At 45.5% G+C, this 17917-nt stretch overlaps 1 protein-coding gene across 12 annotated transcripts in view; it reads left to right on the forward strand.

Moving 5' to 3' along the window:
• ZMYM4 (zinc finger MYM-type containing 4) overlaps positions 1-17917 on the forward strand; it is a 1242519-nt gene that overhangs the window by 673686 nt on the left and 550916 nt on the right. For 6 of the 12 annotated variants that reach the window (XM_069223800.1, XM_069223806.1, XM_069223798.1 and 3 more), the window contains exons 7-9: positions 14859-15033; positions 15492-15704; positions 16529-16682. In XM_069223800.1, the coding sequence (XP_069079901.1) occupies positions 14859-15033; positions 15492-15704; positions 16529-16682 (542 nt within the window). The remainder of the gene's footprint in view (positions 1-14858; positions 15034-15491; positions 15705-16528; positions 16683-17917) is intronic. The other 6 variants (XM_069223801.1, XM_069223807.1, XM_069223799.1 and 3 more) reach the window with 1 other exon arrangement.

Here is a 17917-nt window from a genome sequence, read left to right on the forward strand (position 1 = left end):
ATCCAGACAGTGACACGGTTTCGCTCAAACCTGTGAGTTATACGTAGATTATTATTTTTTTTAATCTCGCCTGACTTATTAGAGGGAGCAGAAATGAAACTATATCCACGGTTTGTCAGATCATAATCCTCTACTGTTGGAGATTAAGAGAGTGGGTAGTAAGAGTTACAGGAAGTGCTGGACACTCGAGAGAGGGTTGCTGAATAATCTGGCATATTTGCAGCATATGAAAATGTGTCTGAGGGATTTCCTAGAATTTAATAGAGGATCTGCCCCAGTTGAAATTGTGTGGGACACAATGAAAATAGGTATAAGGGGGGGGGCACGCTTAGTTTTAGTATAAGACGACAGAAACAAGTAGCAGATTAGAACCAAGAACTATTTGGGAGGTAGAAAAACAACTCATCACGGCGGTCCAAGGTGGCATGGATATTAAAGAGGCTCTACAGCAGATAGAAATAGCTAAAATGTTAATGGATAATAGGTTGGCGGAAAGCGTAGCGGAAAAATATTTGGCAGGATGGAAGGAGTGTTATGAATATAGTGAGAAAGTGGATCATTTATTGGTGGTACGCGCTCGCTAAAAGGCTATTTTAGGGTCAATCTCTGAGAATAAAGATGGTCAGGGGAAGCTAGCTACAGACCATGACCAAATTATGGAAGTCTTTCGGGAGTATTATGCAGAGTTATACAAAGCCATCCCTGCAAGTGAGGAACAGACTGGTTGCGGTTTGTTACTTGAGGTAGAGTGTGGCAAAATTACCCCCGAAGAACAGGAATAATTATAAGATAGGAGGTTATAATGGAGGAATTAGAAGAGGCGGAGTGAGGGCTACCTAGCGGGAAGGTTGTAGGGACGGATGGAACCCCGCTAGAATTGTATAAATATCTTAAGACACAGCTGATGCTAGAACTGTTCATTCAAGTGCAGCAAGGGGTAATCCCCCTCCGTCCTGGCTACTGCCAATATAATAGTGTTCTTGAAGGGCAAAGATCCGCAAAGCTTGAGTGCGTATAGACCTATTACACTTATTAACAGCGATGCGAAGATCTATTCCAAAATTTTTGTGACACGTTCGTCTGCTTGTATCCGTAAATTAGCTACGCAGAACCAACACAGGTTTGTTCCAAGGAGTGATTCAACTGACCATATCAGAAGAGTCATCACTTTGTTTGACGCAACTCAAGTTGCAGAGGAACCCATGGCAATAGTTCTGCTAGATACTGAAAAAGCATTCAATAGGGTTAATTGAAAATACATGTGGGAAACATTAGGGGCCTATGGATTGGGAAACAGCTTTATTACTGCAATTAAAGCTTTATATAAGCACCCGAATTCAAATGCTGAGCGGCCAGTCAAAAGACATACAAATTGAACGCTGTACAAGGCAAGGATGCCCGTGTTCACCTTTATTTGCACTATATATAGATCAATTTTTACGACAATTCGAAAACAATACAGCAATTCAGCCAGTTACCCGCAATGGTTGGGATACTAAAATGTTAGCGTATGCTGATGTCGCTATTACTGCTAATCCAGATTTGGCTCTCAAAGGAATTGAAAAAGCTGCATATAGTTTTGGGATGGTATCTGGTTACTTACCAAACAAAGATAAAACTCAGTGGTAAATGAGTATGGTACGACAACCGATATCCGAAGGGTAGACCATGCAGTCTATTTAGGGATTGATATTCGATCTAATGTGGAGCAGATAGTACAGATTAATTTAATGCTGATCTTAAAAAAAAAAAAAAAAAAAAAAAAAAAAAAAAAGCTGAACACAATTTTAGCATATGGAATAATCTACATATGTCAATCATGGTGCAATGTAATATGGTTAAGATGTTTCTCCCCAAGGTCCTATACTTATTCCGGTAAATCCCGTTGGTGTTTGAGAAATCCTGGTTTAATAAATATGCTGGATCAACTTGTGATGAGGTTTATCTAGTCGTACGGCAAGATCAGGAGAGCTAGCAGATATGACATAACCAAGGGAGAAGGGGCGGGTGGTCTCTGCCAAATTTTAAACTATATCAGTAGGCAGCAGCGTTTCAGTTTATGCGCCCTCTGCTTAACAGCAGAGGATCCCCGAGAGGGGAAGGGTATGCCCCGGATATTTATGAATTGCTAACTGGACACTCGGCTAGTGGCGCGCTGCTGACATTAACGGAACCCAGCTATTATAAGAAAGTGCGATTTAAGATTTTAAATACTGCGTTTAAATGCTGGGACCCCTGGTGGAAGAGAATGGGACTCGGTAGGTTTAATCGCTACACTTTGATTGCAAATAACCCTTCCCTCCCCAAGATATTTAGAGATAGCTATATGGCAAAATGGAATCGACAGGGTGTTCAAAAGTTAGGAGATTTTTTTTTTTGTAGGATCTACAATAGGCACATTTGAGAACTTGCGGGAGAAAATTGGTCTGGAGCAAAGGGATTTCTTTAAATATTTACAAGTGAGGGATTTTATGCATAGGAAAACCGGGGGAACAGCAGGGTTTACAAAATGCCCTTTGATGGAGATGATGGCAACTGGCGCAAGGATAACTATAAGGTTAATATATGCTAGATTTAATGAAAAGCAGCCAGAGGATCTGGAGAAGTATTGTAAGAAGTGGTAAGCCCGATTAAATATTAGAGATGCAGAATTTTACGAATCTCTCGGACTGGGGTGCAGCATTTTGATCTCAGCAGCACTCTAGGCACAACACTCTAAAACAATTTTTGATTTATATTTTACCCCAGAGAAAATAGCTAAGTGTGGTAGGATAGAGGGGATACATTGTCCAAGATGTCAGCTACTTGGTGCAGATCTAACCCATATGTTTGCTACATGGATAAAATTAGAAACTTTGAGAAGAGGTATCGGGCAATTTTTAAAAGAAGTAGTCAAACAAGATGTGGAATTAACTCCTGAGATTGTAATATTAGGTGTATCTGATGTAGTTGGGCCTCAGATCTCTAAGTTTGTTTTTGTCTGAATGGCTGTCCATCGGCTTTGTATCGCCTCTGCGTGGTTGGATCAGCAACCCCCCCCCCCCCCCCCCCCCCACCCCCCTGTATTTCAATATTGGTTAGAACGGCTCCACACTGTATATCAGCTCGAGCCCTCATTGTTCAAACAGAAGGGGAGGGAAGCGAGACGGAAAGGGCAAATCTGGGGAGTTCTGGGTGAATGGATCGGATCTAAACAGCTGGTAATATTGAATAAAACGGCGACAGAGACTAAAAGTGTATGATTTTGGACAAATGTGTATTGTATGTTATTAACTTTATGTATTTATTCTCTTATGTTACAAAAAAAAAAGTCTGACACCTCTAAAAATGTTTTATTTAGAGCTTGTAAATCGTGGCAAGAAGTGTCTACATGTGGAAGGTACACATAAGGCGTGCCTTTATTGCCTTTACCCATGTCATCAGGTGAAGGATTGCAAAATTTGTAGAACTTTTTCTGCAAAAACACTAAAGGACAAAGAAGGCAGGCTACTTCTGTGGCTACAGAAGTCCAAGAGTCACGCTTCTGACGACAAAAACTTTGCTTTTGAAAGATCCAGGAAAAAAGAGATCCTCTGTCAGACCTTCCGAAGGAGGTATGAAGGCCTTCAAGTCCCATCATAAAGACCCTACCAAGAAGGAGATAAAACATGTATCCTCGGACAAAGCCTCCACTCGGTCTGCTACACCATCTTACAAAACTGGAGGAACTTTCATCTCTATCAAAAAATCTACGTTGATATCACACTCAAAGGCACTCTAGTCGCCGACTACTGTGATGAGTTGCTACTTGTTGACAAGACCATTGTCGGCGGGCACGACGACAGCTGTTGCCGCGCCCATTCCATTGACGAGAATTTGTCCACCGTCAATAGCCTTGTCAACAGTACCGTCGACGAAGACTCCACTGTCGACGACTATGCCATTAGCAACACCACCTTCGACTAAGACGCCACTGTCGCCGACTACTTCGTCGACAGCAGCACTGACAACAACAGCGTTGGCGAGAACTGAACTGCCATCAACTATGAGGACACCGTCTCCAATATTGAGAGCGTCTAAAAAAGACAATTACTCTTGAAGTAACTTCACCTAGTAAAGTCTCTCCCTATCTTCCATCACATCTCTTTGTTATGGAGGAATCTGAAGATAACGAAGGACTGTTCAGGACTGCGCATAGTCCATCTGAGCTTCTGGTTAAATGCCAGGATGAAGACTGAGATGAACTTTATGAAGATCATCCATACTACCAACAATATTACGTTCCTCAGCACAAGTCTCTATATGAATGCTATGATTAACAAAAAAGACAGGACAATCCACAAACGCCTACCTCACTGGTGTAGGATCTTAAGACAGTGTTACAAGACTATAAAATAAGGTTTTTGTACATGGCTTCAGATACAACATCTTAGCCTGTTGCACCACCTACACTTATACCTCCCCTAACAACTCAAGGATTATACCACGATCATCTGTGGCAGCACCAACGAGAGGTGACCCTTCTTCCTCAGAATAAGTGAGAAACGCAGAAATCCAGGAGACTATTCAGCCTTAAAATGAGTGGGATGATTCTCATTCCCACGCGTTTGCCCTCGACCTCCGCATCAGTCAGATTTACTGCCAAAGGACAAAGGTGGACTCCATAACCTAATGGCTATAGCAGCCACCAGATTTCACCTCCCAACGTCTGTCATAGAAGCAGACTGCTTCCTTTGATTCCCTCCCCCTAAACCCAAGTCTGCCACTGTAGTGTGTGCTGTGAATGCTCTAGCTATCTTTGGCCGCTGTGACCGGCAGATGTGGTCGGACATCAAATCTTGTAGACCTCATCCCAGAAGTTAAAAAGTCAGAGATAATTAAAATACTGCAGGAAGGTAAGCGCACGTCCTCCGAGGTAATTGATTGCGCAATGGATATAGAGACAACCGGCTTTTGCCAGTTAGACGGAGTGGCAGTACTTGGACGCCAATGATGGCTGAAGTCAGCATCGTTTAGACTGGAGGTTCGGTCCAAGGTCCTTGACATGGTTTATGATACACATTGTTTTAGCAAACACATTGATGATGACCTCTTAGCCATCAAAACGGACACGGTTACAGCAAGATCTTTGGGCACTGTCCAATTTGAAAAAGCTCCTTTTCAAGGAGTCTGCGTAAAAGGATTTTCATCCTACAGGGGGGGAGGGAGATGAGATGAGAACGGCCTACCAGAGACCACAATATCAACCTTTTCAGTCACAGTATAGACTGTCCTACCAACCGCAATACCGGTAACGGACTTCAACTTCCTACACTAAACAGGGGTCCCACAGAAAACAACCCTTCTAGTCTAGAGATACAGGTCCCAAAAGTGACCTCCATCGGGTATCAGCTACATCATCTCTCCATCCAACATCGCTCCATCCAATGGTTGAGAAGATTTCCAAAATATTTACATCAATGGAAACAAACTGCCGTGGACAGATGGGTTTAAGAACTAATAGAGCATGGCCATACTCTGGAATTCACAGAAACACCACCAAATTACCCCCCAAGAGGAGCACCCACCTCATCTTCACTTATTAATACAAGAAGCCCTCATCATGCTGGCAAAAGGAGCAATCAAGACAGTACCCTTTTCTCAAAGAAGCATAGGCTTCTAGATTCTTCCTGATTAAAAAAGAAATCAAGCGAATGGATGCCCATCCTGGGCTTGAGAAGACCGAACAAATTTCTACGCACAGTCATTTTGGATGGTCACTCTCTCCGACATCCTGAACCTCCTCAAGAGTGTAGATTTTGACATCTCTCAATCTGGAAGACGTATACTTCCATATCCCCGTCCACCCCAAACACAGAAAATATCTCTGCTTCACAGTGGCTGGTACCCTATTCCAATTCAAGGGTCTCATCTTTGAACTAAAATCGGCACCTCGCATATTTACAAAATACCTGTCACCAATAACTGCAACTCTCAGGAACTAGGGTCATCAAGTATTTCCCTACTTGGACTGGCTCCTCAAAGCCCCAACAGCAAAACAGGCAAGAAAATCAACACACGCTTGTCTCAACCTATTCCTCAAATTGGGGCTAACTATCAACTTGCAGAAATCAGATTTCATCCTGAAGCAAAACATACTGTTTCTAGAGATTCTTCTGGGCACCATGCACAAGAAAGCGTTTTTATCCCAGGACAGGCAACATAAGACAGCTGGCGATCAAGCTCTCAAGAAAAAAGCCTGTTTCAATACTACAAAAATATTTCTTGCAAGACTCAAAATGAGACCACTTCAGGAAGAACTGCAGAAGCAGTGGATACAGAAAGAAGGATCGATTGATCGATCTGATAACTGTCACTCTGAACATGCAGAATGCCCTAGAGTGGTGGACTCAGGCTTCTCATTTATCTCAAGGCATTGCATTCCTTCCTCACGTTCCTGAGTTTGATAAGACACCTTCCTCCAGGGATGGGGCGACCATCTACAAGATTTACAAATTCAGGGGCAGTGGTCACAACAGCAAAGAACATTGCACATAAACAGTCTGGAATTGAAGGCCATCTTTCTCACCCTCCAAGACTTTTTTCCAAGGATACAAGGCTCATCACCACACAAGCCGCATGTATTACTTAAACAACGTGATTCCTATTACTCTCCCAGGTGGCTCAGGATCTCTGGAATTGGCTCACAGTTCACAATGTATCACTAAGGATGGAGCATGTATCAGGAGTCATCAACATTCTAGCTGACTATAAGGAAATGCCTCCTTGGCATGGTTACCCCCTGACTTTTTGCCTTTGCTGATGTTAAGTTTTGATTGACAGTGTGCTGGGACCCTGCTAACCAGGCCCCCCAGTGTTCTTGCCCTAAACTGTACCTTTGCTTCCACAATTGGCAGAGCCCTGGCACTCAGATAAGTCCCTTGTAACTGGTACCCCTGGTACCAAGGGCCCTGATGCCAGGGAAGGTCTCTAAGGGCTGCCGCATGTCTTATGCCACCCTGGGGACCCCTCACTCAGCACATGCACACTGCCTCACAGCTTGTGTGTGCTGCTGGGGAGAAAATGACTAAGTCAGCATGGCACTCCCCTCAGAGTGACATGCCAACCTCACACTGCCTGTGGCATAGGTAGGTCACCACTCTAGCAGGCCTTACAGCCCTAAGGCAGGGTGCACTATACCACAGGTGAGGGCAAATGTGCATGAGCACTATGCCCCTACAGTGTCTAGGCAAAACTTTAGACATTGTAAGTGCAGTGTAGCCATAAGAGTATATGCTCTGGGAGTTTGTCAAACAACTCCACAGTTCCATAATGGCTACACTGAAATCTGGGAAGTTTGGTATAAAACTTCTCAGCACAATAAATGCACACTGATGCCAGTGTGCAATTTATTGCAACATGCACCCAGAGGGCATCTTAGAGATGCCCTCTGAATACCAATCCGACTTCTAGTGTGGGGCTGACCAGATTCTGCCAGCCTGCCACAACCAGACAAGTTGCTGGCCGCCTGGGGAGAGTGCCTTTATCACTCTGTGGCCAGGAACAAAGCCTGTACTGGGTGGAGGTGCTTCACACCTTCCCCTGCAGGAACTGTAACACCTGGCGGTGAGCCTCAAAGGCTCACCCCCTTTGTTACAGAGCCCCAGGGTATCCCAGCTAGTGGAGATGCCTGCCCCTCCGGCCACTGCCCCCACCTTTTGCGGCAAGGCTGGAGGAGATAATTAGGAAATCAAGGAGTCGTCATCCACCAGTCAGGACAGCCCCTAAGGTGCCCTGAGCTCAGGTGACCCCTGCCTTTAGAAATCCTTCATCTTGAGATTGGAGGATTCCCCCAATAGGAATAGGGATGTGCCCCCCTCCCCACAGGGAGGAGGCACAAAGAGGGTGTAGCCACCCTCAAGGACGGTAGCCATTGGCTACTGCCCTCCCAGACCTAAACACACCCCTAAATCTAGTTTTTAGGGGCACCCCAGAACCCAGGAAATCAGATTTCTGCAACCTGAACTACAAAGGACTGCTGACCTACAAGCCTGCATAGACGACAGGCGACGACAACTGCTTTGGCCCCAGCCCTAACGGCCTGTCTCCAGAGTCGAAAACCTGCAACCAGCGACGGATTCAACAGGGACCAGCGACCTCTAATGTCTCAGAGGACTGCCATGACCACCAGGACCAAGAAGCTCCCGTGAGCAGCGGCTCTGCTCAACAACAGCTACATCTTTGCAACACAGAAGCATCTTTCAAAGAACTCACACTTCCTGCTGGAAGCGTGAGACTTCATACTCTGTGCCCGACACCCCCGGCTTGAGATCCAGAGAACAAACACTATAGGGAGGACTCCCCAGTGATTGCGACCCTGTGAGTAGCCCGAGACTACCCCCCTGGACCCCTATAGCGACACCTGCAGAGAGAATCCAGAGGCTTCCCCTGACCGCGACTGCCTGTAACAAGGGACCTGACGCCTGGACCAAGCCTTGCACCCGCAGCCCCCGGGACCTGAAGAACTGAACCTCAGTGCAAGAGTGACCCCCGGGCTACCCTCTGTCTAGCCCAGGTGGTAGCTGTCCCAAGAAGCCCCCCCCCTGTGCCTGCCTGTACGCTAGAGTGATCTCCGGGTCCCTCCCTTGTTTCCTATCTAAAACCCAAAACCTGCTTTGCACACTGGACCTGCCTGCCCCGTGCCGCTGAGGGTGTGTTTTGTGTGCCTACTTGTGCCCCCCCTATACCCCCCCCATACCTCCCTCCCCTTTAGGGCTCTACAAAAAAACCCTCACCTACCCCTGAGGACACGGGTACTTACCTGCTGGCAGACTGGAACCGGAGCACCCCTGTTCTCCATAGGTGCCTATGTGTTTTGGGCACCTCTTTGACCTCTGCACCTGACTGGCCCTGAGCTGCTGGTGTGGTAACTTTGGGGTTGCCTTGAACCTCCAAGGGTGGTCTGCCTAAGCCCAGGAATTGAGACTTGTAAGTGTTTTACTGACCTCACAATCTAACCATTACTTACCTCCCCCAGGAACTGTTGATTTTTGGCTGTGTCCACTTTTAAAATAGCTTATTGCCATTTTAACAAAGACTGTATATGATATTGCTTTAATTCAAAGTTCCTTACTTACCTGTGTAGAGTACCTTGCATTTTATGTATTTACTTCAAATCTTGAACTTGTGGTTCTAAAAATAAACTAAGAAAATATATTTTTCTATATAAAAACCTATCGGCCCGGAGTAAGTCTTGGAGTGCGTGTTCCTCATTTATTGCTTGTGTGTTTACAACAAATGCTTAACCCCTTTGCTGCCAGGCCTTTTCCCCCTCCTGTGCCAAGCCTTTTTTTTGGCTATTTGGGGCAGTTCGCGCTTAGGCCCTCATATCTTTCTGTTCACATAAGCTACCAACGCCAAATTGATGTCCTTTTTTCCAACCTCTTAGGGATTCTAGAGATACCCAGACTTTGTGGGTTCCCCTGAAGGAGACCAAGAAATTAGCCAAAATACAGTGAAATTTGTTTTTTTTCAAAAAAATGGGAAAAAAAGGCCTGCAGAAGGCAGCTCGTGGTTTTTTCCCTGAAAATGGCATCAACAAAGGGTTTGCGGTGACAAGATCACCATCTTCCCAGCTTTCAGGAACAGGCATACTTGAATTGGACAACCCAATTTTTCAATACAATTTTGACATTTTACTGGACATACCCCATTTTTACTATTTTTTTGTGCTTTCAGCCTCCTTCCAGTTAGTGGCCAAAATGGTTGAGAAACCAATACTGGATCCCAGAAAGCTAAGCATTTCTGAAAAGTTGACAAAATTCTGAATTCGACAAGGGGTCATTTGTGTAGATCCTACAAGTGTTTCCTACAAAAAATAACAGCTGAAATAAAAACATATTGAAATTGAGGTGAAAAAAAAGCAATTTTTCTCTACGTTTTACTCTGTAAACCTTTTTCCTGCGATGTCAGATTTATGAAAGCAATATACCGTTATGTCAGCTGGACTCTTCTGGTTGCTGGGATATATAGGGCTTGTAGGTTCATCAAGAACTCTAGGTACCCTGAGCCAATAAATGAGCTGCACCTTGCAATGGGTTTTTATTCTATACCGGGTATACAGTAATTCATTTGCTGAAATATAAAAAGTGAAAAATAGGTATCAAGAAAACCTTTGTATTTCCAAAATGGCCACAAGATAAGGTGTTGAGAAGCAGTTGTTATTTGCACATCTCTGAATTCCGGGGTGACCATACTAGCATGTGAATTACAGGGCATTTCTCAAATAGACGTCTTTTTTACACACTAGCTTACATTTGGAAGGAAAAAATGTAGAGAAAGACCAGGGGCAATAACACTTGTTTTGCTATTCTGTTTTCCCCCCAAGTCTCACTTGTTTTGCTATTCTGCTTTCCCCCAAGTTTCCCGATAAAAATGGTACCTCACTTGTGTGGGTAGGCCTAGCGCCCACGAAAGGAAATGGCTCAAAGCACAACGTGGACTCATCACATTTTTTCACTGAAAACAGAGGTGTTTTTTGCAAAGTGCCTACCTGTGGATTTTGGCCTATAGCTCAGTCGGCACCTGGGTAAACCTAGCAAACCAGCGCATTTTGAAAACTAGACACCTAAGGGAATCCAAGATGGAGTGACTTGTGGGGATCTGACCAGGTTCTGTTACCCAGAATCCTTTGCAAACCCCAAAATTTGACCAAAAAAACACGTTTTCCTCTAATTTCGGTAACAGAAAGTTCTGGAATCTGAGAGGAGCCACAAATTTCCTTCCACCCAGCGTTCCCCCAAGTCTCCCGATAAAAATGGTACCTCACTTGTGTGGGTAGGCCTAGCGCCCACAAAAGGAAATGCCCCAAAACACTATCTGGACACATCAAAATTATCAAATACAAAACTACCTGTTTTTGCAGGGGGGCACCTGCGTTTTTGGTCCCGGGCTCAGCAGCTTTCTAGGGAAACCTACCATACCCAGACATTTCTGAAAACTAGACACCCGAGGGAGTCCAGTGAGGTGTGACTTGCGTGGATCCCCCAATGTTTTCTTCCCCAGAATCCTCAGCAAACCTCAAATTTAGCTAAAAAAATCACATTTTCCCACATTTCTGTGTGGGATCACCGCACTGGGACACAATTCATACCACCCAATGTTCCACTTAGTCTCCCGGTAAAAATGATACCTCATTTGTGTAGGTGGGCCACATGCTTGTGAAAGGGAAGAGCCAAAAACATGTTGATATTGAGGGGGAACAAAAGGGGTCCAAAAGGGCAGTTAGCAAAAAACACATTTTTAGTCTGACAAGTGCAGCAGAATTTTTATCGGTATCGATGAGACAATGCTGGGTGGTAGGAATTTTGTGGATTCCTGCAGATTCCGGAAGGTTCCATCACAAAAACGTGGGAAAAATGTGTGATTTCCAGCAAAGTTGGAGGTTTGCAGGGGATTGTGGGTACAAAAATAGTGCGGGTGCATGTGAAACACACCACCCTGAAATCACCCAGATGTTTAGTTTTCAGATGTGTCTAGTTCTTGTGGATTTTTCTACATGGCAGCGTCCCAAAGTCCATAAAGTGCAGCCCTAACCATTCCAAGTGGGACAATTTTGAGAGTTGGTCAAGCTCTCATGGCACAAATGTCAAACTAAAACCCAAAATAATCAAATGTCTTCTTGCTAGCTGTGGGATAAGATGTTTTAGAGTGCGGGGGAGAGCTGAAAGACTGAAAGACTGTTACCCCCTTCAGTTGAGGTGGGGGCGTAACCAGGTCCATACTGGTTGCTAGCCACCACCCCAATATTATAATTTTTTTTATTCCTTGGCATCTAGTAGACTTTCTGCCCCCCAGGGGTGTGGATCAGGGGTAATTGCCCCATCTGCCCACTGGTGGGCAGAACAACTTTGGCCCTATTTATTTGGGGTAGGGGTATGGCCATACCCCCACCCTCTTATTTTTGGAGAAAAAAAAAAAACTTCCCTGGCCTCTGCTGGGTTTCTGCCCTTTGGGCCTTCCAAAAATAGGCCCATCTGGCCCCAATGGGGGGCAGGTATGGCCAACAGCAATGTGCCCCCATGGGGAGCGACCCAAGAAAACTTGTCGTGCCCTTGAGAAGGCCTGGCGCAAGGACCACACCGCTGACAACATGACCGCCCTCAAGAACGCTACACGCGAACACCACCACCTGATCCGCACTGCCAAAAGGAACTTTTTCACCGACAGACTAGACAAAAACAGCCACAACAGCAGAGAACTCTTCAGCATCGTCAAAGAGTTCTCCAACCCCAGCGCCAGCGCCAACGCCGTCACGCCCTCACAGGATTTGTGCGAATCCCTCGCCACTTTCTTCCATCGCAAGATCAGCGACCTCCACGACAGCTTCGGACACCAGACCCAACCATACACCACTGAACCCGCTTCCCCGGACATCACCCTCAACAACTGGACCCACATCAACACGGAAGAAACCAAATCCATCATGAACTCTATCCACTCCGGCGCCCCTTCGGACCCCTGCCCGCACTTCATCTTTAACAAAGCCGACTACATCATCGCCCCGCACCTCCAGACCGTCATCAACTCTTCTTTTTCTTCTGCTACCTTCCCCGAATGCTGGAAGCACGCTGAAGTCAACGCCCTACTAAAGAAACCTACGGCTGACCCAAGCGACCTGAAAAACTTCCGCCCCATCTCTCTTCTATCTTTCCCAGCCAAGGTAATAGAAAAGACCGTCAACAAACAGCTGACCACCTTCCTGGAAGACAACAACCTGCTCGACCCCTCACAAACCGGATTCCGAACCAACCACAGCACGGAAACCGCCCTCATCTCAGTCACAGACGACATCAGAACCCTGATGGACAACGGTGAAACAGTCGCCCTCATTCTCCTCGACCTCTCGGCTGCCTTTGACACCGTCTGTCACCGCACCCTAATCACCCGCCTACGCTCCACCGGGATCCAAGGCCAGGCCCTGGACTGGATCGCCTCCTTCCTCGCTAACCGCTCCCAAAGAGTTTACCTCCCTCCGTTTCGCTCAGAACCCACCAAGATCATCTGCGGCGTACCTCAAGGCTCATCGCTCAGCCCGACACTCTTCAATGTCTACATGAGCCCCCTCGCCGACATCGTACGCAAGCACGACATCATCATCACCTCCTACGCCGACGACACCCAACTTGTACTCTCCCTCACCAAGGACCCCGCCAGCGCCAAGACTAACCTACAAGAGGGTATGAAGGACGTCGCAGATTGGATGAGGCTCAGCCGCCTAAAGCTGAACTCTGAAAAAACGGAAGTCCTCATCCTCGGCAACACCCCGTCCGCCTGGGACGACTCCTGGTGGCCCACGGCCCTCGGCACCGCACTGACCCCCGCAGACCACGCCCGCAACCTCGGCTTCATCTTGGACCCTCTTCTCACCATGACCAAGCAAGTCAACGCCGTGTCCTCCGCCTGCTTCCTCACTCTCCGCATGCTCCGTAAGATCTTCCGCTGGATCCCCGCCGACACCAGAAAAACCGTGACCCACGCCCTCGTCACGAGCCGCCTGGACTACGGCAACACCCTCTACGCCGGGACCACAGCCAAACTCCAAAACCGCCTGCAACGCATCCAAAACGCCTCGGCCCGCCTCATCCTCGACGTACCCCGCAACAGCCACATCTCCGCCCACCTGAGACACCTGCATTGGCTCCCAGTCAGCAAAAGGATCACCTTCCGTCTTCTCACCCACGCACACAAAGCCCTCCACAACAAGGGACCGGAATACCTCAACAGACGCCTCAGCTTCTACGTCCCCACCCGCCCCCTCCGCTCCGCTGGCCTCGCACTTGCTGCCGTCCCTCGCACCCGCCGCTCCACGGCGGGTGGGAGATCTTTCTCCTTCCTGGCGGCCAAGACCTGGAACTCCCTCCCCACCAGCCTCAGGACCACCCAGGACCACTCCGCTTTCCGGAGACTCCTAAAGACTTGGCTGTTCGAGCAGCGATAACCCCCCCTTTCCCCCCTAGCGCCTTGAGACCCGCACGGGTGAGTAGCGCGCTTTATAAATGTTAATGATTTGATTTGATTTACCCAAGGGGCTGCCCCCCCTAAAGAAAACACATGCATACACACACACACCAATCCCTGGTGCCTAACTGCCTGGGGCGGGGGCAGAAATGGCCTAAAATAAATTAGCACATTGACAGTCCTTACTACGCTAATAGAGGCACCGTTCGTAGGGCTACATTTCTCTCACCTCTGAAGCGCCAGTGTACTCCAAGATGAATAGAGGTATCATTCATAAGGTCCGTAGGACTCAGTAGTATTATGTACATAGCTTTATCTATTTACCCAAGGTGGTCTCCCCTTTCCATACTAAGCTACTGATTTACTGTCTGGGAGGGTGCTCAAAATATGAATTTAAAGCACTACGAGTGAATGTTACATACAAGAAATGTTTTCTTTATTCCTACTTTTATTTTCCTAAATGTCGAGAATCTTTAACTTTTTTTATTTATTTTTTAACTCTGCCACAAGCTTTAATGAGTGTAATCGAAGTGTCTTATACTTATTCAATAACTGTATTTTTTTGTAAATTATATTTGTTGCTTTTGAACATATAATCCATCAGGAGAAATGTGAAGAAAACAAATGTTCTGAAAATATCAAATTTAAAAATATATGAAACGTTCATATACTGCATCAGCTAAAGTTTTTGATTTTTGTAGCTCAATTAAATTTTGTCTATGATGGTCCTTCATTATTTTTGGAGCTACACAAAACACTAAAATCCGCTGACTACTGCATAAGTAACCAACATAATAACTTGGAATTAAGCCTGCACCTGCCCTGTTGTACTCCGATAAACGTAAATGTTCATGTTCATGATATGTTTTTATTTTTGTTAGAGAAATTTTAAATCCTAAGGATGTCATCACGGCCCAGTTTGACAATACCAGCTCTAGCAAGGACTTCTGCAGTCAATCTTGTCTCTCTTCGTATGAGTTGAAAAGAAAACCCGTGGTGACCATTCATACGAATAGCATTTCAACGAAGTGCAGCATGTGCCAGAAAAACGCAGTTGTGAGTTATTTTTCATTCATGGCGCTTATAAATTTCAGAGAGTTCGTTTTGGATCACCTAAGTGCTAGAATGTTATGTAGCTTCTCCCAAACCATCACTAACCCTATGCTTACAGGAAAGCTGAATTTTCTGCTTAGATGAAACTCGAAGGATGTGTTGTGGAGGGAAATCTGATTTTTTTGTGGCATGTGAATAAATCAATGTCTGTCACTGAGTATGGTAGGCGTTGTTACGGTAATCAACTATTAGAATCAAGGAAAGCTTTCGGAGCAGTTGATAACATTGCATCATACATTTTTTCCCGTAAGCTTAAACATAGATTTGGCTCTCCGTTACGGCAGATGTGGAACTACTAAGGCAAAAACGGGAGCCAGTGCTCTCTTAGCTATTGTGTTCAAGAAATCTCACAGTTCTGAAGTTGATAACAGAAAAATATTTGTTTTTCTCCATCCCTTCAGATTCGACATGAAGTCAATTACCAGAATGTGGTACACAAACTCTGCAGCGACGTTTGTTTCTCAAAGTTCCGTTCAGCAAACAACTTGACTATGAACTGCTGCGAAAACTGTGGGGGTTATTGTTACAGCGGCTCTGGGCAATGTCATATGCTTCAGATAGAAGGGCAGTCGAAAAAGTTCTGCAGTTCCACATGTGTCACGGCTTACAAGCAGGTACTGTATGTTTGCAGCTAATACTTTTATTCCATAATTACTTGGATCGATCAGGGATCCTTTGTCTTCTAAAATACCCTGCAAATGGAGCAGTTCAATTGACTGCTGAAGTGTGATGCTAAAGCATTAAATGATTACAAGACATTCTCCCCAATGTGTAGTGTGTTAGTCTGCTGAGGATCTGTGTACCTCAAATCTCCATCAGTGTGAGACATTTAAAATAAAAAGCTTGTGTTTGATGCTTAGTGAAAAACGTACTCAAAATTAAACTGTCTTGGGAAGTTGAGGGATGGTACATTCTTCTGTCCTACTCTAAGCCCATGGTGTCTTTGGTTCCTTACTTGTGTATTCTAGTTTTTTTGTATGCATTCTCAGGCGCTTTGGTTGCAGGCACAATTCCACTATTCACAATTTTTTCACGAGTCCGATGTATCTGTTTTCGAAAAGCATTTGCTTCACGTAAGATTAACTAAGAGGTTTCTCACTTGAGCGTCGGGTATTGTACCCAACAACGTGCTCTCTGTGGGCACTTTGAATTCGATTTGACTACTTTAGATCAGACTTCTTTATTCTGTAGCTGGACTCCTCATTAAGATAACTTCAGCAGTAAACGTGAGTGAAACTGAAGACCCCCTTGATCTTAAAACCCATTTCAGGCATACGTTTTCTAAAAATCTTTTTCTGTAGAAGTAGTAGAAAGACCAGTATCTACCTTCCTCGTTTAGGCGATCACTTACTACAGCATTTGGGCCTTCCTGAGTATGAAAAGTGTAGGGATTGCTTTTCATGCCCACTAACTACAAATTGTTTTTCTTTCTCCTCAGAAGTCTGCAAAGATTACACCTTGTGCTTTGTGCAAGTCGCTGAGGTCCTCTGCTGAAATGATTGAGCATACAAACAGCCTGGGCAAGACTGAGCTCTTCTGTTCTGTAAACTGTCTATCCGCCTATAGAGTTCAAATGGTTACCTCTTCAGGTAGTTGTATGTATTGGATACCTTTACTTTAACACTATTAGTTAGACATTTAATCTTCCGAGGCCAAAAATGTAATCTTCTGAAACCCAAGTGACTGTCCTGCAAGCCCCCCCACTCTGCCGAAACAATCCATCTTCAGAACAGCCTCGGTGGGTTGCCGTCCTGTGAAGTCCCAATATCAGCTGCCCTGTCTGTCCTTGCCCTCAGCGGGTTGAACGTCCTAATCTTCTGTTTCTATTCATATCGGTTTCATTCTCATCCTTTTGTCCCCTGTTGACCTGACAGTCTGCCCTATTATCTCTCCTTTGCACCTGTGATCTATCTTGTCAGCCCCTTCGTATCAGCTGCCCGTCCTCCTATCCCTCTCGCAACAGACAAGCTGTCTCAACAACCATCCTTCTGGCCCTGCCGCCTACCCTCTATACTCTGCCCTTCTACTCCCTGTTATCTGCCTATCAACCTTTTCCTTGGCTTGTCTTTTCTCCTGTAACCCTCATTGACTGTGTACAGCACCATCCCTATCTTATCACGTCACTTACCCACATTGCCCTTCCATCTTCCTGCCATCTCTCACCCGCTTCCAATAGTCCCTTCATTGTCCAGCCCTCACCTACTGACCTACTTCCTCCCCACTGTTTTCGCATAGCCTCTGCATTTGTCCTCCTGCCCACTATTTACGTTATCTGACTGCTAGTCTTCTTGTCTCCTCATTTGCCCGTCGACTGTATGCACCATTGTATGACATTCTTCCTTGTTGTATCGCCAGTCATCTATCTGTCCTTCTGCCCTCATGCATCTTTTATGGTAGCCCCGCCAGGAGCTAGCTATATTGCTGACTTAATCGTCTAGCACCCCCCCCCCCCCCCCAAAGCAAATCTTCCATTGTCATTCATACTCCTTATTCCATACTTACCTCCCACATCCTCAGTGCTTCTATAGTGTTTATTGTTGCTACCCTAATTGATTTTTCCTGTGTGGGGAACTCTTTTTCAAATTTTTTTTTTTCTAATATTGCTTAATGAAAAAAAATCCATGAAATTCCCTTCAAGAAAGGCACACGAGGGAACAAATATTGATGACATGTGGAATATAATAACTTGCTATTAGACAATTGAAGTGGGGAGCTGAGGTGATTGCGGTGGAAATAATGACTTGTTGGGGTAAGCTGCCAATTGAATTAACTTGTTTCTAAGTATCATGCTCTGAGAAATTATAGAACGTCGCAAATAGGTGTAGTA

This window comes from Pleurodeles waltl, chromosome 3_1 (assembly GCF_031143425.1).
Source record: "Pleurodeles waltl isolate 20211129_DDA chromosome 3_1, aPleWal1.hap1.20221129, whole genome shotgun sequence".
NCBI lineage: Eukaryota > Metazoa > Chordata > Amphibia > Caudata > Salamandridae > Pleurodeles > Pleurodeles waltl.